The sequence below is a fragment of the Pinus tabuliformis genome, chromosome 4_1, assembly GCF_031772625.1.
Source record: "Pinus tabuliformis cultivar Carrire ecotype Pingquan chromosome 4_1, CPIR1, whole genome shotgun sequence".
In the NCBI taxonomy this organism is placed as follows: Eukaryota; Viridiplantae; Streptophyta; class Pinopsida; order Pinales; family Pinaceae; genus Pinus; species Pinus tabuliformis.
This window is the reverse complement of record NC_142303.1, coordinates 564,049,940-564,072,935: the sequence shown is the minus strand read 5'-3', so window position 1 is coordinate 564,072,935 and position 22,996 is coordinate 564,049,940. Positions and strand designations below refer to the sequence as shown.

The 22,996-nt window shown below is 40.2% G+C and overlaps 1 protein-coding gene across 1 annotated transcript; it reads left to right on the top strand.

The window, feature by feature from the left end:
* Positions 1 to 1,124: 1,124 nt before the first annotated feature.
* LOC149177113 (uncharacterized) lies at positions 1,125 to 2,556 on the top strand. Its single transcript, XM_089423293.1, has 2 exons — positions 1,125 to 1,297; positions 1,671 to 2,556. Exons 1-2 carry the CDS (start codon positions 1,278 to 1,280, stop codon positions 2,002 to 2,004), a joined length of 354 nt encoding a protein of 117 aa, XP_089279419.1. The 5' UTR covers positions 1,125 to 1,277; the 3' UTR covers positions 2,005 to 2,556.
* Positions 2,557 to 22,996: the final 20,440 nt, after the last annotated feature.

The following is a 22,996-nucleotide window of genomic DNA, read 5'->3' as shown; positions in this document are numbered from 1 at the left end:
TTGGGCGGTCTCAACAATCCATCGTCGTGTTTCTCTGTCCAGCCATTGACAGGAATCTGGGCAGATCCTGTCTGCATCTCTTGCAAGAAACTCACCAGGTGTTAATTGACAATGCCTATGGAGGAATTTTCCCACTAGGATTCGCTAACAGTGTCGTAAAAAATGTTGCTTATGTTGTTGTTGTGGTCATGGGAAAGTTTTGTAGAGTTTTGGGCAAGAACGACTCTCAAGTTGAGTTTGGATGTGACTTTGTGTAGACCTGGAAAGCGATGCTTTCATATTCCAGATTTCATTTCTAGTGTATGTGTTAATACTCAAGAATGATTGTTTGAGGAATACCTTTATGAAAACCAATTCGATCTAAGTTTCAGTAATATAATGAAACTCTCTCTCATGAAATTGAGAAAAAATGGCTAATAACATTTCCCACAACCTTCAAAGAACTTTGCACCCAAATATGCAGGGACACGTTTGTAGTTTTCCAAGAATTGGAATGGTTGGCAACTCCAAAAATGTAGGATGGAAGTCTTCAACTCAGGGCTTTGTGATGTTGTGTGATGCATTTCCCCAAACGACAATCTAACTCTAAGGATCTTACCTCTTTAGGTTGAGACACCCACCTAAGGCATGTTTCCAATGGCAAGGATATAGGTTGCAGGTTCAAATCTGATTGAGTCCCTGCCCTCCTGACTAGAATTAATGACCATGATGACATTCATTGAACAAAAATCTCCTTGTGGGGGTGAACAGACCCCACCCCCACCCACTTTCTTGGTAAATGTACACATGATGTAACAGGCTTTGAACCCTAATGGGTGTTATAGTTGTGCCTTACTTTCAATGACTCAACTCACCTCGTGTGGCCAAAATTATACTTTGTTATTAAAATAGTAGGTTGCCTACATTTTGAAGAGTTATGCCTATTTATTTTTCCATTCCCATTGTTTTGGAACATTTATGTCAGTGTAACTTTCTTCTTAAATTTAACCACCTGCTACATTCTGTAGAAGAGATTTAGAAACTCAAATTCTTCTTGTATTTCATTGTCCATATATTTCAATTCATTATTTCCTTCTACATTCCCCGCTCCCCTATCGACGTTCCTTTGCACCTCTTGGTGCAATTGCTAGTTTACTCCTTTTTTATTTATATGGGAAATTGCTTGGGTGCCTCCCTTATGTTTTCCAAGTCAAAGTCAAACCACCATTCTGCATTATAAGCAAATTTCAGCTCTGGAATCCACCATTGCGAGGCAAATCAAGCAGCAATAGGGGACCATGGAACCAGACAGTCCACTGTAAGTATAAGTTTTTAAGTCTTCTTTTTGCAAGATATGGTTGTTTTCTAAGTTTGAAAAATCATCTTCTTTTTGTAGGATATGGTTGTTTTCTTCACATTTGAAATAATTGTGTGTCGAACTTGAAATAACTGTATCAATTTTGAATGGATTAGTAGGTTAAGGAATGAATTTTAGTAGGCTAGATAGTTGTTTACAGGATGAAAATTGAAATTTTGTAGTGAGGTTAATGTGGGTTTGGGAGAAATTTTGGATTTTTGCAGTCGTTAAAACAAAGATTTTCTTTTAGGTTTGATGGAATTATGATGGAACAAGAAAGATTACCCATTCTTGGTTGCCCATATGGTGCTAATTAGTAGAAACATTGTTGCAGGCTCAATGTTGGTCAGGAGATGGCAACTTTCATTCTTTCATGTGGAGTATTGTCGAAGGCTTGGGAAGAGTCACGTCTGGCAAGCAAATCAAAGATTTTTACTCTGAATGGGTATGAAGGATTTGCATATGTTTCCTTCCCTTCATTTCATAATATCGAAGACTTCATTGTCAAAGGTAGAAAATATGGAGATGGCAATATACAAACTGACAACAAGGTCTTCTCTGATTGCCTCAAGGGTAATGATGATCAACAAACCCTTGTACATCAGGGAGCTCTTAAGTTGTTCTTGCATATTTTGGAGAAATTTTTTTTTAAAACAAAGGTAAATTGATTTATCTACTGTAGCTATTAGGACAAAGTGACCTTAGTTTCATAAAAGGAGGGTTTGCTGCTTCATTTATCAGAGATGATTTTTTTGAAATTTCATATGAAAGTAACATCTTGTTCATGTATTATTCTATGATCGATCAGTTGTAGATGTATACAAACTCGACAAAAAGGAATATTAAACCCATTATATTTTTGGGTCATTTCCTTAGGAGGGGAAATTGCAACCTTGGGCACACTATGGGTACTTGAAAAGAGGTTAAGACAAATCTCTCCCTTTTGTATCACATTTGGTTTCCCTTTAGTGGGAGATGAAAGTCTTGTTAAAGTTGTTGGTCGAGAGAAATATGCTGGCAACTTTTGTCATGTGGTTTCCAAGCATGATATTGTTCCTCAGATGCTCCTTGCACCATTTGAATTAATTGTTGGGGCTTTGTCTACTATCTTTCCTTACTGGCAAGGCAAAGTGAAATATTCTTCTATTCAAGAAGCTTGTAGGAAACTTTTCAATATTGTCCTTGATTTTCTAATGGAATCAGATGTGAAAAGTCCCATAAAGGCCTTTTGGCACTTACATGTTTTTCTCAAGAAATGGTGCAACTTGTATTGAAAACTCTGAAACAGTTTTGAAAATGCTTAGTTGGACAATGCAAAGACAAAAATATTCTTCTGGTGATATTGTACAGGACTGTTTTTCAGAGCATATAGGGTATGGTTCTATTTCGAAAAATGTCATAGAAAAGTCCTTTAGTGGGAAAATATTTGCAAATCCTGAATCAACTTCCTTTTATGAGATGAGGATTTCATTGCAGCTAGAATCTATTGGTGTTGGGGTCTAGGTAATACTCAATTTCTTTTCAAAAAAAAATTACATTTAATGTTTCTTGATTTGCTGTTAGTTTCTATACTAGTAAAGGCCTTTAAAGAATTATGGTATTATGGATTCTAATATAAGGTTTTTAATCTTAGATCTATTAAGAACTAAGAGATAAAAAAGCATAGATGAATGTTAACCCTAAATCTATTAAGCACCAAAAGAAAAACAAAACTTTTAAGTACTTGAAGCTTAATACATCTCTGGTTCATATTGATAATAGGTTTTTTTATGTTAGAAACACAAAGGCATACAAAGATTTCCTCCACCTAGGATATAAAACACCTAGCTTCTCTACTTACATCAAAATTGCAATTTTGTGAATCTCGAAAATGAAATGCTCGAAATGGAAACCTTAACCTATTGCAAGAAAGAAAGAACAAGGAAAAAAACCTATTCTAATTTCATAAAGTAAATATCATGAACTAAATGTCAACCATTACATTTCAAATAGTTTATATCCATTAATAGAGTTCATTGGGTGTGGAAATCAAGAAAATCATCATTGTATTATCCAATCCATAAATCTGTCCATTAGCCCAAATCGCTGAAATATTTTGCATGGGTAAAGAGGCAAGTCCTAAGTGGCCTTTAGTCTTCCATAATAATTTATTTAGAGCCTAGGGGTCTTGATTCAACACTAATGGACAATAACCAAGCTTCTTGAGTGAATTTGGGCAATTATATACATGTTGGAAGGATGCTACAGGGTTTCCTGTAGTTTAACACATGAAACAAGAAATTTTCTATAGGGAGTTATAATTCACTGAATGACCAACCAAATAAAATCCAAATTGAATGGAAATTAATGTTTAATGCGCTGAAGGATGGTCAGATGGGCCTTAATATATGTTTAATTTAGAGGAATGGGCATTAATTTGTGTCTAATTTAGAGGCCCATCATACCCTCTGCTGAAAGTGTTGCTCATCCTCTGAGCAACTTAGTGACCTCATTATGCCTCATTCATGGCCCTGTTGGCCTCTATCTTGTGCATTTATCAGTCCTCTCTCTTAAGAGTCTTGGCTATAAATTCTGCAAGGACAAGCACAAAAATGTAGTTGCTATTTTCATGATTGTTTAACAATCTTTCAAACAAAAAAACATAACTTTCCTCTTTGCAAGTGAACTCTGTTGGCTTGTAGATCCATTTCATTCATATCCTCTCCCTTGAAACCTTTATTCAATTTTCACTCATGTTTTCAAAATTGTTTGTGCATAGAAAAAATCACAGTGTTTCTTGAGACCATTAGCCTACCTTCTTCCCCTAATTCAAGATGGGTTCTTGAATATTTTTTCAGTTTGGAAAGGTCTTCTATATTTTTTTCCAACCTCCTGCAACCTTTTTACACCATTTGGACACCTTTGGAACCTTCGAAATGCCTCTATATCAGAATTAGGAAATCTTGTAGTAATTTATGTAATAATTACAGGAAACGCTGTAGCAGTTCCTGTAGTACTATAGGAACCCTGTAGCAATTTCTGTAGAATTATAGGAGACCCTGTAGCATCCTGTTTAAACCTGTTTTGTGTAAAAATGATAGTCTGAGCCTAGGGTAGGCCCTCAACTTGACTTCCATGCCTTTCTCCCCTTTCTATAACATCTTTGAGGCCTTGGACAAAAGCTACAAAGAAATTAGAGACCTCTTGGAAAGCCTATTTTCATCACTGCATTTTGAGTTCTATTTTGATGGTGAATACCTTCTTTCCTTTTGTTGCCTTCGTCTTCTCTTTTGTAGCCTAGATGATTGCCTAATGACCTTGAAGTTCTCTATCGTGATTAGGTCTCTCTTAGGCACTACCATTTTGGGTTTTAGCACAATTTGTTCATTTCTTCCTTCTTGTAGCAACATTATGCCTTCCTATAACAATCATTCCTTCTCTTTTAGTGTCTTCTTACTATATGGGAGTGATGAAAAATGATGTAGAGGGGTTGGAGGATGATGTTAGGGCTCAGAGGGAGTAGTGTAGGTTTGTGAAAATGGAGAGGATGTGCTGTGTGTGTTCTTTTCAAGAAATTTTTAGGGTGGGACAGAGTGTAGGGTTTGTTCTTGAGAAATGTTAATTTTTTTCTTATGAAATGGGATGGATGAATGATGGATAGATAGTGGGTATGAAGAGGATGGAGGCCTTGGAGTGCTATGGTGACATGGCATTTCCAGAAATTTCTTCTTTTAACCGTTGTCCCCATTCATCGAAATCATCACCCTTCCTAATTTGGCTTTTCACATTGCATGAGTGAAGGAGTTGTTGGGTTGTGTTATATTTTTTCCACGACTAACCCACCTAGTTAACTGGGGGGTTAGAGGTGGGGCGGAGTCCCCCCTTCATTGCACCGACTACATAGCGAGGGGGTCACAGGGGGGTGTGAGGGGGGTGGTTAGACCCCCCTCTACAAGGTCTAGGGCAGCGCCATGGGGAAAATTTTTTTGGACCCTATATTAGGTTGGGCAGAGCTACCTATGGTTTTGTGCATGGTTTTCGCACATGGTTTTTGGCGTGATGGTTTTCGTTCCATGGTATTGGATGCTTCGGCATGTATAAATATGTATTATAACATTGAAATGAACATAATGAAAAATCAAGCTGCTAGTCCCAGTTTTGGGATCCAGGGGAAAATCTCTGTGTATATGCATTTTATGTGTTATGCTCTCACATAGTTTATTTTCTGTGTTTTAGAATTCATATGCAGGTAATTTCTGTACGGGGTTAAAACCTACATTTGGTATCGAAGCTGTTTTGGCTCCAAGGGGTTGCCTTTATTGCTGAGGGTTTCGCTTGGACCTATGGTAAACCCTGTTCAGTGGGAGATCTACGGGATTGATTTTGGTGGTGAAAGAAGATGGTGAGCAGTGGAAAGATAGAGATCAACAAATTTAATGGTTAGAGTTTTGAGTTATGGAAACTCAAGATGGAGGATTTGTTAGTGGATAAAGATCAGTGGATTGTGGTAGATCCAGGTACTAAACCAACGGGAGTGTCTGATGAAGAATGGAAGAAGTTGGATCGAAAGGAAAATATCACAATACGATTGTGTGTCTCAGATTCAGTATTGCTGAATGTATCAGGGGAAGCTATGACGAAGGATTTGTGGGACAAGTTAGGGACTTTGTACCAATCTAAGTCTCTAGTGAATAAACTATTCCTATGGAAAGAGTTGTATAACCTAAGGATGAAAGATGGAGATTCGGTGACAGAGCATCTGAACGCATTTAATATTGTGGGAAGTCAGTTATTGTCTATTGATATTAAAATTTCAGATGAAGATAAGTGCATTAGTTTGTTGTGTTCTCTACCAGATTCGTGGGATAGTCTATTTAATGCAATAGGTAGCAATGCAATTGCCTTGCAGTTTGATGAAATAGTCTCATCCTTGCTGATGGAGGAGATGAGACGGAAAAATATGGAGAGACAAAATAGTGATGCCTTGTCTGTACAAGGAAGGTCCCAGAACAATAACAAAAATAAGTCATCGAGTGGGAGATCTAAATCTAGAGGGGAATCTAAATCTCTAGGAAAACCTGTAAAAGTGGTGTGCTAGAAATGCAGAAAGGAAGGGCACTACAAAAAGGGACTGTAAATCTAAAGCTCCTGACAAAGGAAAGGGATCTGATGATGCTCCTTCTTTAGACGCGAAAACCACCTCAGATGAAGGTAGATATGTGTACTTGGCTTCTTCAAGTACACATGTAGATAATGAGGCATGGTTGATTGACTCAGGTGCATCCTTTAACTTCAATCCCCATAGAGAGTGGTTCTATGAGTATGAGAAATATGATGGTGGTGATGTCTTCTTAGGGGATAATAGGAAGGCTAGAATCGTTGTTCGTGGAAAAGTAAAGTTGAAGTTGTAAGGTGGAAGGTTTAGAACACTTTCAGGTGTTCTACATATTCCTGCATTGGCCAAAAATATGATTTCTGTAAGCAAGATGGATGATACAGGTTTAAAAATAGTGTTCGAGAAGGATACTTGCAAGATGGTTCGAGGAGAACTAGCATTGATGTGGGGAGTCTGGATTGGAACTCTGTACAAGCTGCAAGGTAGCACTATTGTTGATGGGTGCAATAGCTCTATGGTTCCTAAAAGTGGAGCATAAAATCTAGTGGTCTCTAGAGAGAAGACCATGTTGTGGCATCAAAGGCTTGGAAATATTGGAGAGAAGGGCCTTCAAATACTTCATGGTAAAGGTATGGTAGAAGGTATGAGTAATAGCTCTCTAGATTTTGATTTCTGTGAAAATTGTGTATATGGGAAGTAGAATCGGGAGAGTTTCCCCTTTGGTGGTAAGAGGGCGAAACAGATATTAAAGCTTGTGCATTGTGATGTGTTTGGACCTATGAAGCTTCCATCACTGGGTAAGTATGTGTACTATGTATCATTTAAAGATGAATTCTTAAGGAATACATGGATATATTTCCTTAAGAAGAAACCTGAAGTCTTTGATAGGTTTAAAGAATTTAAGGCTCTGGTGGAAAACCAGATAGAGAAGAATATAAAGGTGTTGAGGTCAAATAATGGTGGAGAGTTTTGCAGCGAGGAATTTGAAGAATTCTGTAAGAAGTGTGGTATAGCACAACAGAAGACTACCCCATACACACCTGAGAAAAATGGAGTTGCAAAAAGAATGAACAAGACATTGATGGAAAGGGAAAGAAGCATGCTTGGTGGTGCTGGGTTAGGACAAGAATTATGGGTAGAGGCAGTGGAGACAACATGTTACCTGGTCAACAGATCACCTTCGTCAGAGTTGGAGGATAAGACTCCATAAGATGTATGGATTGGTAAGAAACCCTCTCTTTCACATCTGAGGGTATTTTGTTGTGATGCATATGTACATGTTCTAAAGGAGAAAAGAACCAAGTTGGATAGTAAATATGAAAAGTGCATCTTTATTGGGTATCAAGATGGTTTAAAGGGTTATAAGCTTTGGAACCCATTAACAAGGAAGGTTGTGTAAAGTCGAGATGTGGTGTTCAGAGAGGTGAAAGATGTTATTAAAAATGAAGTCCAACCAAAGGAACCTGAGAAGATAGAGTTTGAACTTAAGGAGGAAGAATCAGACTCTATAGCAAAGGAGGAATCAGAAGATGAAGAGCCATAAACTCTGGGTGTGAGAAAAAAGGAAACCATAAAGGTATAGTCCATCTGCTTTCTGTCCAAATTTTGCCTTATCTATTACTGATGATGATCCCAGAACTGTGAAGGAAGCAATAGATTCAGAGGATGGAAAACTCTGGAAAGAGGCCATGGCTGATGAAATGGCATCTTTGCACAAAAATGAGGCTCGGGATCTAGTGGAGTTGCTAGCTGGAAGGGAACCCATTGGTAGCAAATGGGTGTTCAAGAAGAAGACAAATGCAGAAGGAAAGGTGGAGAAATACAAATCTTGGTTGGTAGCAAAAGGTTATTCCCAGGTGCCAAGAATTTATTTTGGTGATATTTTTTCTCCTATTGCCAAAGTAGCTTCTATTAGATTACTTTTATTTGTTACTGCTGCTTTTTATTTTGAGGTAGAATAGATGGATGCGAAGACAACATTTCTTCACGGGGATCTATAAGAGGAGATCTACATGAAGAAACCTCAAGGTTTTGTGGTGAAGGGTAAGAAAGAACTGGTATTCAAGTTAAAGAAGTCTCTGTATGGGTTAAAATAGTCACTAAGGATGTGGTATCAGAAATTTGATACATTTATATGGGGACTTGGCTTCACCAGAAGCAAAGCAGCTCAATGTATGTATTTTAAATTAATTGGTGATCGTGTTATTTATCTGGTATTGTATGTGGATGATATGTTGCTGGTTGGAAATGAAAAAGAAATTATCCAGGATTTGAAGACCCAATTGTCCTCCAAATTCGAGATGAAAGATCTTGGTGCTGCAAACTATATTTTGGGCATGGAAATTAAAAGAGATCAGGCAAAGAGGAAGCTCTGGTTAAACCAGTGGAAGTATGTTGAGATAATACTACAGAGGTTTAATATGCAGGATAGTAAACCGGTGAAGGCTGCTATTCCTGTAGGTGTAAAGTTATTTGTCGAACAGTGTCCCAAGACACAAGAAGAAGAAGAGGACATGTACCTTGTTCCATATGCAAGTGCAGTCGGTAGCTTGATGTATGAAATGGTCTGTACTAGACCAAACATTGCACATGCAGTGGGAGTATTGAGCAGGTTTATGTCAAAACCATGGAAGGAGCACTAGACAACAGTGAAGCAGGTTTTGACGTATTTTTGTGGCACTAGTGATTATGGTTTGTACTACCAAGGAAGACCAGGATTGGACAGAGTGTTGGATATTCATGGCTTTGTTGATGCAGACTCGGCTGGAGATTTAGATCAGAGAATATCTACAGGTGGGTATGTGTTTAACCTATTTGGAGGTGCAGTTAGTTGGATGAGTAAGGAACAATCTGTAGTGGCACTATCAACTACAAAGGTAGAATACATGGCAACCACTCATGCAAGCAAGGAAGTAGTTTGAATGTAGAGATTGTGTTCAAGTATGGGGTTAGTATAGGGAGCTATACAGATAGACTGTGACAACCAAAGTGTAATTTTGTTGGCAAAGAACCCTGCTTACCATTCAAAGACAAAGCACATTGATGTTGAGTATCACTTTGTGAGGGATATGATAGAAGAGAAAAAGGTGTTGCTAGTAAAGGTGGACACTTTGAAGAATACTGTAGATGCATTGAAAAAATATGTGAGCTCTAAGAAGTTCTCTTGGTGTAGAGAAAAAATGGGCATTTTAGGGTTGGATAAATGACTAATCTCTCCTATGGAAAGAAAACAAAAAGTGGGAGAATTTTGGGTTGTGTTATATTCTTTCCATGACTAGCCCACCTAGTTAACCGGGGGGTTAGAGGGAGGGAAGAGCCCCCCCTTTGTTACGTTGACTACGCAGCGGGGGGTTCATAGGGGCTGTGAGGGGAGAAGTTAGCCCTCCTCTATGGGGTCCAGGGCAGCGCCCTGAGGAAATTATTTTTGGACCCTATATTAGGTTGGGCGGAACTACCTATGGTTTTGTGCATGGTTTTCGCACACGGTTTTGGGCGCGATGGTTTTTGGTCCATGGTATTGGATGCTTTGGCATGTATAAATATGTATTATAACATTGAAAGGAACATAATGAAAAATCAATCTGGTAGTCCCAGTTTTGGGATCCAGGGGAAAATCTATGTGTATATGTGTTTTATGTGTTATGCTCTCGCATTGTTTATTTTTTGTGTTTTAGAATTCGTATGCAGGTAATTTCTATACGGGGTTAAAACCTACAGGAGTGAGGTGCAATTAACTAGTTGAAGGTGGTCAAGACAGTTGACCCATACTTAGCTTATAAAACCTCATCTCTCATGCATTGACAACAAATTTCTAACTATAACATGCTCAAGAGAAGAGGTCAAGAATATTGCATACCTGTACCTACCTGATGGTTGTTGGAGATACATGCATGCTACTGCCGAGTTGATGATCTATCCAAGGTCCTCTAGAGGTGATAATTTCCTTTGTTTGCTTCTGCACAAGTCTTCATAGCTTGGTGATTCTAAACCTCTGTCTTCCAGTTACCATGAGCAAGCTATCTTAATCAAATCCGACATTCTTGGAGTGCTGGGCTTGGCCATGGGTGATTTTCACCTTCCCTATACCTTATTCCACCATTAGGCATCTTTCCCATACTTTATTTCATCTTCTATACCTTCCTATAGATTTAAGCCTTTTTCCTATAGTAAACTAAGACTCCTGTAGTACTACGAGAAACCCTGTAGCAGCCTTGTTTTATCCATATCTCCCAAACGATAGAATGGATCGACCTGAAGTTTTTTGAGAATGTTTCCATCATCCTTATGCACCTCCCCATAAACAAAAATTGGCCAATGGATGCACAAATCTTGAGAAAAATTAAAAATGGCTGAAGTTGATGGAGGTCGATTTCTTGGAAACCGTGTACTATAAGTTGTTGAAATTTCTTGGGCATGTTACCATAATCTAGATTCATCTCCCCATGAAACAATTTTGAAAATGGATGCATGAATATCGAGAAAATTAAAAAATGGTTGTAAGTGATGGAGGTCGATTTATCGAAAACTATGCACTGGAATTTGCTAAAATTACTTGAGCATGTTACTATCATCCATATGCATATCCACCTGAAACATATTGGAAAATGATGCATGGTTTTCAAGATATGACAAAAATAATTTTTTTCTCTATGTATTTTTGTTTCCTGTAGTAAAACAAAGCATTCATATAGTATTTTAGGACAACAAGGAAAATGAATGGGAAAAGCTTGGGAATAATGGGTGGATGGTGGAAATAGATGAGGGTGATGGATTGGCATGGCCTTGGTTCTTCTGGAGGATCTGATCAAAGGAGGAAAAAGTCAAAGTTTGACTTCCTTTGACTAGAACTTTGACCAATTTTTTTCTTTTTTTTTGGTGCCAACTTGTTTTAGTTGCTTGCAGATGTTGGAGAACACCTGCATTCATCAGAGACATACATGGAGGAAATATTTTTTTTTTTCCTTTTTTTTTTCTTCTATGCGTACTAGCCACCTCAATGAGGTTTTCAACTAGTAGGTTTTCCTAGGTGCCTCAAAGGAGGTTTTCACTTAGGATCTTTTCTTTTTCTCATTTTTTCTCTTTTTTTCTGACCCGTTGACCGCCTCATGGAGGTTTTCAATCAATGAGCCAATCACATGTTCTCAAATGAGGTTTTCACCTGAGATTTTATTTTTTCTCTTATTTTTCATTTTCTATTTCTTTCCTATCCTACTCTACTTGGAAAACAAAATCATTTTCAAGTGTAGGAATACTTCCAACAGAGCCACTTGCATAACTAGATGACAGATAAAATCATGTGTAGGCTCAAAACATATTATTTGACATGGACCCGAATGTAAGAGACCAAATACATTGACTTTGATGATATCAAACACAGTTGAAGAAGAGAGTATTGCCGCAACTTAGTGTATATTGGGAGACCACAATAGGCTATATCCTTTATCCTTAGGAAGCCGTGTCTGCCACCCTCTCGATCGCAATGCACTGAACACATCATTCAGGACGATTGACTACCGTACGTAAAACGTATTCTGCAGTTTTGTGATTGGTTTGGTAATCCCTCTGTCTAGATTTCCAGAGTAGTCACTTTCATTCCTTTTCAGACTCCTTAAAAGAAAAGGTCCATCTGAGCACTTCTCACTTTAGGCTCATTAAAAATCGAAGGAAACTAGAGTCATCTTTAGCTTTTTCTTGACTCTTAAAAATTGAAAAAGCAAGTTGTGTTAAAGCGTCATAAAATTAATTTAATTCGGAATAACATTTTCCCCTTTTTATTTTGAGTTGATCAAGTAATCCGCAATCATAGAAGAAGGTCAATCAAAACCCCGTCATTCACGGAGACTAACAAGTCAACCGTCTTTGACTCTAGAAATGAAACCATTCGAGGCCAAGCGATCTCGTTTAACTGGGTCAAAGTCTCCTAGTTTATTTGAAACTTGTGTTTCAACATCCCCAGAGACTCTAGTTACTCCAACTATTTTTGGCATCCCTGCCTCTATAGAAAAAGTTCCGCAGTTACAAGAGGACATTAGAACTAATCCCAATGTAATGGTAAACACTTCTATTCCTGAACCAGCTCCATCTAGGGTTGATTCGGAAGGTGTCACCCCTCCAACATCTGTCGCTGCAGAGTCTATACCTTCTTCGGCACCAGAAATATTTTACGGACTTGACAGTCTGCCTCTTATGCTTGGTCTGATTGCTATAGAAGAGATTGTGGAGGATCTCCCATCCAGTATGTCATTGCTTTTTGGAACTTGGATCCACCTATATCCTTCTACTACAGAAGTTAGTCACCCTTCATCACAAGTTCCTGTAGAATCACTAAGAAATCTTTTGGATAGACTCGATATGTCTGACAACCATCGACATCTAGGACTGTGTCATCCGATACAGTAGCAGCAGAACCTCGTGCCGCCACTCCGATAATGTTTGCTGGTGTACCATCTGTCCCAACTAGTTCTCAACCACTAGATGGAGTCCACCCAGGGAGTGTTTCGACAGTATGGTCTGTTCCTATTTGCTCATCCAGAACCTTACCTAGAATTTCTTATGTTGAGTCTCAGCAAATTGATCCTTCGCAACAGTATCAATTTGGGTAGTCTAGTCTCCAAAGGCCAATTTTTCCTTTGAACATTGGATTGCCACCATATGGGGGGCAGTATGCCTTTTCATTGTTCCCTCCAGGAGAACAACCATATGAGAGTTCACAACAGAATTCAAGTCAAGCTAGAATCACATCTAGTGGTTGGGTATCAATACTACCTCAGCAGCCAAGAGTTGTATATTCAATGCAACAAAATCAACCTGTGTCAAACATTCCCACTACACTAGCTATTGTGACGATGTCGCAAGTACAAGCGCTGCCTGTTGTATGTCAACCTCCAGTCTCTCAGGTCGTAATACAACAACCTCTTGTCTCCATGACTCAATCACAACCGCTAATTAGTGGCTCCTTAACTGAAGCGACTCAGGCTCAAACGGGTACTATAACCCCTCATCTTGGTCAAACATCCAGTATTGGGCAACAACAAATGGTCTCACAGCCATGGATGGTGCAATATCAACAATCGCAATTCCAGCAAGCTTACCGAGGACCTAAGCAACAAAGCTTTGCAGGTAATGGGCAGCCGTATATTCAAAATGGTTACCAACAATCATATTATAATGGTTATGCCCATCAACCTTATCAAAGTTATCAGCATCAAATACATTATGCTGGTATGCAAAGACCCATGGCTTAGGCGATCCCATCTTATCCTGGGTATGCTTCACCAAACCTGAATCAACAGTTGCCTTTCATAGAAACTTTAGAATTACCTGATCTGAATCGGCTAACAAATGATCCAATTGCTTATGCCCCTTGGTGGCTCACGATTCCTCATAAACTTCCATAAGATATTCCTAAATTCAATGGAAATCTGGGTGAAGATACATCGAATCATGTGATGACCTTTCATCTGTGGTGCTCGTCCAACACTCTCAATGATGATTCGATTAGGCTTTGCCATTTTCAGTGAACGTTAACTGGTTCGGCAGCAAAATGGTACATTGAATTGCCTAGAGCTTCATTCGACAACTTCAGCGCCCTTGCCACCACCTTTTTAACCCATTTTTAGCTACCCATAAGGTATGAAACAGGAACAGAGCTTCTTACCAATTTTAAGAAGATGATAGCCACTCACATATCTGATCATATTCATGAGTGGTGACGTGGTCATAGAATGGTAAAGACATATGTTCCTAATTAGCTGTTAGCTGAATGGTTTATTAAGTCATTGTTACCTTCTACTACAGAAGATTTGGCCAAGGGAGGAGTTGTCACTGAAGAGCAAGTCATTGCTCATGCGTAGTATCTAGACTTGATCTATACTCAGTCTGGCACGCTCTATGACAAAATTCCTGATGATCCTAGACTGGAGCTTTCCGTTCCTCCTCCTCCTAAATCGAACAAGGACTCTCATGCTAGCGACGATGTGATTGGTACCTCAAGTATGCAAACTATGAAGACCTCATCTGGTAAAGCCCTTGTAGTTTCCAGTAAAAAGGCAAATGACAAACTTCCTGCCTCGGAGATTAATGCCGTGTTGACCGACAAAGGAAAAGAACCAAAGCAACCATGGGGTAAGAAGAAAAAGAAAAGCAAAAAGAAGAAACATGATGATTCGTCTCCTGAAAAATCTTCTGAAAACCCTTCTGGGAAAACGAAACCTAATCGGCCATGTCTCATATGCGATGAGGACCATTGGATGAGAGATTGTCTGCATAAAGCCGAGATTAAGAAGTTCTTCAAGAGTTCAAAAACCTCAACGGTATTGACTAATCCATTTCCAAACCCAAAAACCAATCTGGTTGCTAGAGACAATGCTTCCCCATCCCAAGTGCTTATGTTGTCCATTTCAAAACAACAAAATTATGCTTTGATATCGACAAGGAATAAGGATTACGGGAATCCATAGCTGTCAAACAACAAGGCTTCAGATCAACCTAGTAGTTCGATAACAACTTCAACCAAAGTTGTGCACCCATCATTCTTGAGCTAATGATAAAACCGCCAAAGGGAGTAGTACACAAATCAACATTTAATCCTCATGCTTGAGCAGCACAGAATTATAATATAGTATAGAATCTGACCCAATCTCCATCCGCTATGTCGACACTTGAAGTACTGCAAAATTGCCCCTCCCAAAAGCAGGCTCTATTATTAGCAATAGGTGGGATTGACCCAGCAGATTCCAATCTTGTGGCCTTTAATCATAAAGGATACGAACCTCAGTTACCAGCTCAACTCACTTTCCTCATACAAGTGAAAGCGCTCAACAAAACTGTTCATCGAACACTTATTGATGAGGGGGCATCTACCTGCATTATGTCAATGAGTTGCTGGAAAACTTTAGGCTCACCACCCTTGTCAAGATTGTCAACGTCATTAAAAGAATTTGATGGATGAACATACACCCTGTACGAGATTTTAAGTAACTTGCAAGTTGAATTGGGGGGAATAATAGTAGAAATTGACGTCGAAGTTATCAATGGAAACCTCGATTACAATATCCTACTCAGAAGACCCTGGATTTATGCTATGGCTACAGTTGTGTCAACATACTTTAGAAAGATTGCATTTCATTTTCAAGGAGGAATTACAATCGTTGATCAACAAACCTTCCTCCCCAACAGTTCACAAGTTACAGGAAGCATTCCAATGATCCATGGAAGCTCTCATTCACTCCAAAAAATCAGAGTAGGCCTCCTAAAAGACCCGACCTTAATGGGTACTTTTGCCCTACCACCTCCGAATAATCTGGTGGAAGTGGCCACGGTGGATAATTGCAATATGCTATCTTCTATATTCACAAAGATTTAGAAGATTTCCGAACATGATGTTAGCATGGAGCATCACCAGGTATTGCCTCTAAGCCCAATAGAAATATTGTAGCAATCAATTTTCTTGGCCTGGGCGGCAAACCCAAATCAACGCTCATCAAGTGTTTGGATAGATAGGTCTAAGGAATATGGTACCTCTTTAGATCCTTGGTCACGTGTACATTCTACAGATGAAGGAATTATTTAGTCAATGATGATAGGAGAGGCACCATGGGAAGATTACCACCATCATTCCCATCTTCCGGATTACCACGAAGATTGTTCCAGCAACCTTAATCATTCTTCAGTTTTTGATTTTCTATCAAATACTATAAATACGATGGATTCCGAGCAAATCTGTCCAATATTGAAGAAACTATCGCCATAAATATCTTGACCAAACCAGATGTTGTAGAGAATATTCATGTCGGCAAATCTTGCTCTTCTTCAGAACTGGAAATATATTGCGCTCTTTTTCACGAGTTCAGAGATGTCTTTGCACGTTCATATGAAGAAATGCCAGACATTGACTTGAGCATAGTTGAACACGAAATCAAGATGTATCCAGATGTCAAATCGGTACGACAATAGCTTCGACAGGTGCACCCAAAGAAATTCACTGCCATCAGGGTAGAAGTTGAAAAAATTTTACATGCTTGTTTCATTTACCCAGTTCCTCTAACTGATTGGGTATCGAATATTGTTCCTGTGATGAAAAAACAAGGAACGATTAGAGTGTGCATTGATTACAGGGATGTAAATCAAGCTTGTCCAAAGGACAACTACCCTACACCTTTCATCAACCAAATAATTGATGAATGCGCTAGATGCGAAATCTTTTCATTCATGGATGGATTTTTCGGGTATAATCAAATTAATATATGCCCACAGGACCAGTTGAAGACTGCATTTATATGTCCGTGGGGCACATTCGCGTACCGCAAGTTACCTTTCGGTATAAAGAACGCAGGGGAAACTTTTCAGAGGGCTATGAATTATGCCTTCCATGACATCAAGAACATCATTCAACCATATCTCGCTGATCTACCAGCTCATTCGCAAAAGCGGACTGATCATCCGCAGCATTTGAGAGCTATATTTCTATGTTGTCGACACTACAAGATACGACTCAATTTGCACAAGTGTATGTTTTGTGTCAATTTTGGTCATTTACTTAGCTTTGTGGTTTCTAAGGATGGGATTCGACTCGACCCATGTAAGGTTTAGGCAATCTTCGATATGCCGCCACCTTCAAATTTTCTTCAGATTCAGAAACTCCAAGGGAAAGCAAACTTTCTGAGGAGGTTCATTCCAAATTACGCTGAACTTGTTAAAGGTTATATGTGTCTTTGAAAAAAGAAGTGCCCTTTAACTAGGATCAGGTTGCACAAGCTTCCTTTGATGCTCTAAAAGAATCCCTAATTAAAACATCATTAATGTACACTCTTGACTATCAAAAAGACTTTAACCTCTATCTAGTTGTAGCAGATACAACCATCGCAATGGTTTTAGTTCAAGAAGACAATGGAATGGAACATCCTATATATTATTTAAGTCGAAACTTAAATGATACAGAAAATAAGTACTCCGATGTTGAAAAGCTAGCTCTTGCAGCTGTTCAAGTAGTACAGAGATTTCGACACTATATTCTCTTCCGCAAAACAACCATTTTGTCAGATTGCAACCCTATGACTTACATTCTGTCGCGTCAGTTACTTGGGGGCAAATATTCAAAATGGATAGCCATTTTGCAAGAGTTTGATCTGGAATTCGTAAAATCCAAATCAAAGAAATCTCTGGTTTTCGCGGAGTTACTATGCGACTTCCCATCGTCATCCAACGATTCAACATCCAAAGCATCAATCATGGATGAATCTTTGTTTCTGATATTGTCGAGCGATCCGTGGTATGGAGATATAATCATCTATCTCCAAACCCAAACATATAGGTCTAACACCTCTCACTCAGAGCAACGACGTACTCGATACCAAGAAAAAGACTACATGATCGTCGGTGATACACATTACCGTCGCGGTATGGATACAGTTCTGCGAAGGTACCTCACCCATGAGGAGGCTGAAAAAGTCATGAATGATTGTCATTGATGAGCCCCGAATTGGGTAACTTATTGGGCTCATTTTGCCTAATTGTTCTTGATCAATCCACCATTTTTCATATTTTATGCATGTTTTTTGAGTATGTTTATGTTAGTTGAACGAATGAGGGTGGTCACTTTACCAAGATGGCTAATACGTGGTTATTTCGGGGTTTTTGGACAAATTTTGGAACAAAGCCAAGAAATTATGAGCCAGATGACAGCCAAGCATGAAGGAACAGGGGTGAGGATTCGGAGGGAGGCTGTCTCTTGCATTAAATGGACCTTCCTCGAAATCTCCACCCTCAACTCGGAGCTCAGCAGGCCACCAAAACGAATCCTAAAGGCAGCCGAGCAGACTTGTGCCAGCTGACCAAGTGACAGCTGCAGCAAGAGCTAGTACTTGTGCATACAGCACCGTCGCTTCTAAGTTTGTTACGAACTACCGAGTTGATAAGAGTAAAGAAGGGATTCCCAGGAGTTGCAACATTATCGCTACAATACTGGAGCCCACCATTCTTTTTGGCGTCGTTGTCGGGGAATCGTCACAGTATTTGTGATTGCTTCTTTTATTCTATTTCCCACTACAACCTTCTCCTAAGTAGTTTATTTCATTTCCATTCTGTAATTTCATTTCCGCAAAAGTAGATTAGACATTTCCTGCTTTCATAGATTAGCATTTCCATTACGCAATTTCAATTCTGCAAGCATAGACTAGCATTTCATTTCTGCAATTTCATTTGAGCAAAATAGATTAGTCATTTCCTGCTTTCATTTTAATTCTGCATTCTCATTTCAGCAAGATAGATCTTAGCTTGTTGCAGTTCAATCTATTTCAGTTTTGCAGGTACAAGAAAAAAAAATCAAAAGAAAAAAATATTTCCTTTCATGCCTCGTAGGAACAGATACCATACCAGAGAATTCTTGCCCAACACCCCCACCACATCACTAAGTCACCCTTCTCTCTTCTTTGGTGGCAGTGATCCCGAAGAACCTATAGGTGAACCTCCAGAGATATACGAAGATCCTATAACAGAAGAAGAGCCAGAGACCATTCCTTTTGAGACCATGGCTGAAAACATAAACAGTAGAGAAGATGACGAGAGAATAGAAGGCGCCTTCCCCATCGGAGAGACCAATGGGGACATGAAAATGAAAAACATAAGTCCCTCAGCCTTACCTCACTTCCATGGATTGACTACTGAAGACCTTGATACCTACCTGTTTGATTTTGTTGTCCTTTGTCGAACTTATGACTATGTTGAGGACGAGAAAAAGTTGAAACTCTTTCCTTCCACCCTCAAGGATGCAGCGCTACACTGGTTCATGGGGTTACCTGGAAACAGTATCACCACTTTGGATCAGATGCAGCAAGCCTTTAACAACAAGTACCGAGACTACTGTAGGTCCAAGGAAACCAAGGCAGAGATCTTTCGAATGACCATGGGAAGTGATGAGTCTTTAGAAGACTACGAGGAAAGGTTCCAACTTAGTTATAAACGGGCCAGGTGCACACTTGACCCTGAATCTTTGAAGCTGGTTCTGCTCCGAGGAGTCCCTGAGGACCTTCTAGATACCCTTCATTTGCTAGCTGGAGGGGACATCTACCAACTACCTTATGAGGGCATAAAGGCTGTGTTTAGAAATCATTCTAGGGCAGCTCGGAAAAGAGGTAGGGGGAATCCACTTTCAACTAGTGTCGCCTTCTCCAAGAATGAGTTTGCTAATCAGATGGAAGACCTCAAAAGTGAGATGAGACAAACCATTTCCATGCAACTTGATACTTTCCGAATCCAACAAAAGAAAGAGGAAGCTGAGAGGGCTTTGGCCATTTTCTGCCCCAGATGTACGAGGAAACACCCTAAGAACGAGTGTCCATTGCACTCAATAGAGGTATGTTTCATTTGTGAGGAACACCACCCCACAAACCAATGCCCAACCTTACCCGGATTTAAATCCATGTACCAAGGGACTGAGGCAACCACTGAACCTCTCTACTTCCTCAACCAAAAGAGGCCGCATGGGCCCAGACCTTACCAGCAGGGGATGCAAGTGACATCCCAAGCTTATTGTGGCCCCAACCAAACTGATCATATACCTTCTTGGGCCCCTCCTGCTCATCCTTCCTGGTCTGCACCTCCTCTGTGGTCTTATCCATCTCAATACCATACTCAGCCTACTGTTCATTCATTTCATGCACATGTCCAGCCACAACCTCAGTGGAATGCACCTCAACCGGGGTGGAGGCCCCAATACAACTCTCCTCCCGCGATTCTGCCTCCACCACTGGCTCAACCACAACCATTACCTCCTGCTCCTCCAAGACAACCCCAGATGCCTGCTCAATCGAACCCGAACCCTAACAACAGACAGGCCCAGCAGATATACACTGGGGAGACAACATGCCCTACCTATGCTGTGGAGATCCAGGAGATCAACCTGCGATCTGCGAAGGTCCTTCCAGATCGAAAACCTCCTCCCCCAGAGGATGAGGAAGAGATACAGGGAAGTGAACCCAAAGCCATTCCACCTTTTCCTGAGTGACTAACAGTAACCACGCAACCAAACCTAGAGGAGACTGAACTTCTAGGAGAACTTAAGCAATTGTGTGTGAAAATACCACTCCTCCAGGCCATAAAAGATGTACCAATATACAACAAATTGATTAAGGAGAATTGTTTCAAGCACCCAGGCAGGCGAAATAGAGATGCCTCGACTATCAATGTCATAGGACAACTTTCTGATCTTATGTTGGGGCAAGTAATCTGTCCAAAGTATTTGGACCCTGGGAGTCCTGTAGTTGATGTCCACATCAATGGCACCATAATCCCCCACACCTTGATTGATCTAAGGGCTGCCAATAATGTGATGACCAGGGACACTATGCTTAAACTCAACCTTCAGATTTCCTTAAGAAAGACCTCGACAATACTGCAGGTAGCAGACTGTTCCACCGTGACTCCTGAAGGGATTGTGGAAGATGTCATGGTCTATGTTGACTCTTGGGAGTACCTTGCGGACTTCTTGGTCCTTCAGCCAAAGGAAAAACTCACTGGATACCCCCTCATTTTAGGAAGGCCTTGGTTAGCTACTGCGGATGCTTACATCAGTTGTCGAGCTGGAAGCATGACCATCAAAAATGGGCCTATGTCCAAATAGCTAGTCTTATACCCTCCTGCCCAACCTCTGCTAGAACATGACTTACCACTCTGGTTGGAAGAGGGAGATGAGGATAAGGTCTACTCTGCACCATTATGCATGGTATAAACCACCAGGGGAGGCCCTCAAACTGAGGATGACTTGATTGAGAATTTGATTCAAAATCCACCTCCCAGTGCATTGTCCTTAGAGGAGTTGGTGGAAGATACCCAAGCCAGTGCTTTAGTGGACCTCTGTCTGACTGATCCGACCTCTCCCGGAGTTAAGAATGTGGAATTTGGCCCTAAAAGAACCTTAAATACCAGCTCCTCCCTATCTCCCTCCTAGGAGAAAGAGCTGTGTAGCTTACTGAACAATCATTTGAATGCTTTCGCTTGGAGCTATAAGGAGATCAAAGGAGTCCACCCTTCGGTCTGTACCCATCACATTTACATTAAAGAGGATTGTAAACCAGTCAGGCAACCTCAGAGGAGGATGAATCCAGCCCTTAAAAACATCGCCAAAGAAGAATTGCAAAAATTGTTGGATGTAGGATTCATCTACCCCATCTCCGACAGTGAGTGGGTCTCACCTCTAGTGCTTGTGCCCAAGAAAACCGGGAAGTGGACAATCTGTGTAGATTACCGAGAACTTAACAAAGCCGCCAAGAAAGACCATTTCCCTTTGCCTTTCATAGATCAAGTGTTGGATGGACTGGCAGGGAAGAAGTTCTTCTCTTTCCTAGATGGGTTCAGCGGGTATAATCAGATCCAAATCAGCCCGGAGGACCAAGATAAGACCACCTTCACTTGTCCATGGGGTACCTTTGCCTACCGAGTCCTTCCCTTTGGGCTATGCAATGCTCCTGCCACTTTCCAGAGAGCAGTGTTGAGCATATTTTCTGAGTTGGTCCACGATTCGGTAGAAATTTATATGGATGACTTTACTCCTTATGGATCCAACTTCCAAGAAGCATTGACTAACCTGGGAAAAGTTTTAACCAAGTGCATTGAGATGAACCTGTCCCTCAGTCCCGAAAAATGTGAATTCCTGATGACTGAAGGGACTGTGCTAGGTCATACAATTTCTCAGCAAGGATTACAGGTGGATCCTAACAAGATTGCTATCATCCAAAAGGTCCCACCTCTTCAAAAGGTAATAGATGTTCGAAGTTTTCTAGGCTTAGCAGGATATTATAGAAGATTCATTAAAGATTTCAGTAAGCTAGCCTCGCCATTGTTTGGCCTCTTAGGGAAAGATGTTGAGTTTAAATGGACTGACGACTGTCAAGGGGCTCTCGATGAGTTGAAATATAAGCTGAAGTCCGCCCCGATCTTGAGAGGCCCAAACTGGGCCCTACCTTTCCACATCCACACGGATGCCTCGAACAGAGCCATAGGGGCAGCCTTAGGGAAAGTTGAGGAGAAACTACCATATGCCACATACTTTGTTAGCAAAAACCTGTCCAAGGCATAAATGAACAATACTGTAACCGAGAAATAGTTCCTGGCCGTAGTCCATTCCCTAAACAAGTTCAGACACTACATCACTGGTTATCAAACATTCGTACACACTGATCATGCTGCAATTAGATATTTAATGAATAAGCCTGATGTAAATGCTCGTATCATTAGATGGTTACTTTTGTTGCAGCAATTTGATTTAACTATTGTCGACAAGCTAGGTAAGGAAAATGTTGTTGCTGACTTCTTGTCTAGATTGGATTTGCCTGCAGGTGAAGAAGGGACAGTGGATGACCAGATGCCAGATGAACACCTGTTTTCTATCTCAGTACTCTCTCCATGGTTTGTTGATATAGCAAATTACTTGGTCTCAGCACAGTTCCCTCCGCATCTATCCTCAAAGGAGAAGAGCAAAATTGTGAGGAAGATTTCCCCATTCACTTGGATCGGGGGCAACCTGTTTAACCTTGGCCCAGATCAGATCTTGAGGCATTGTGTTAGGGAGG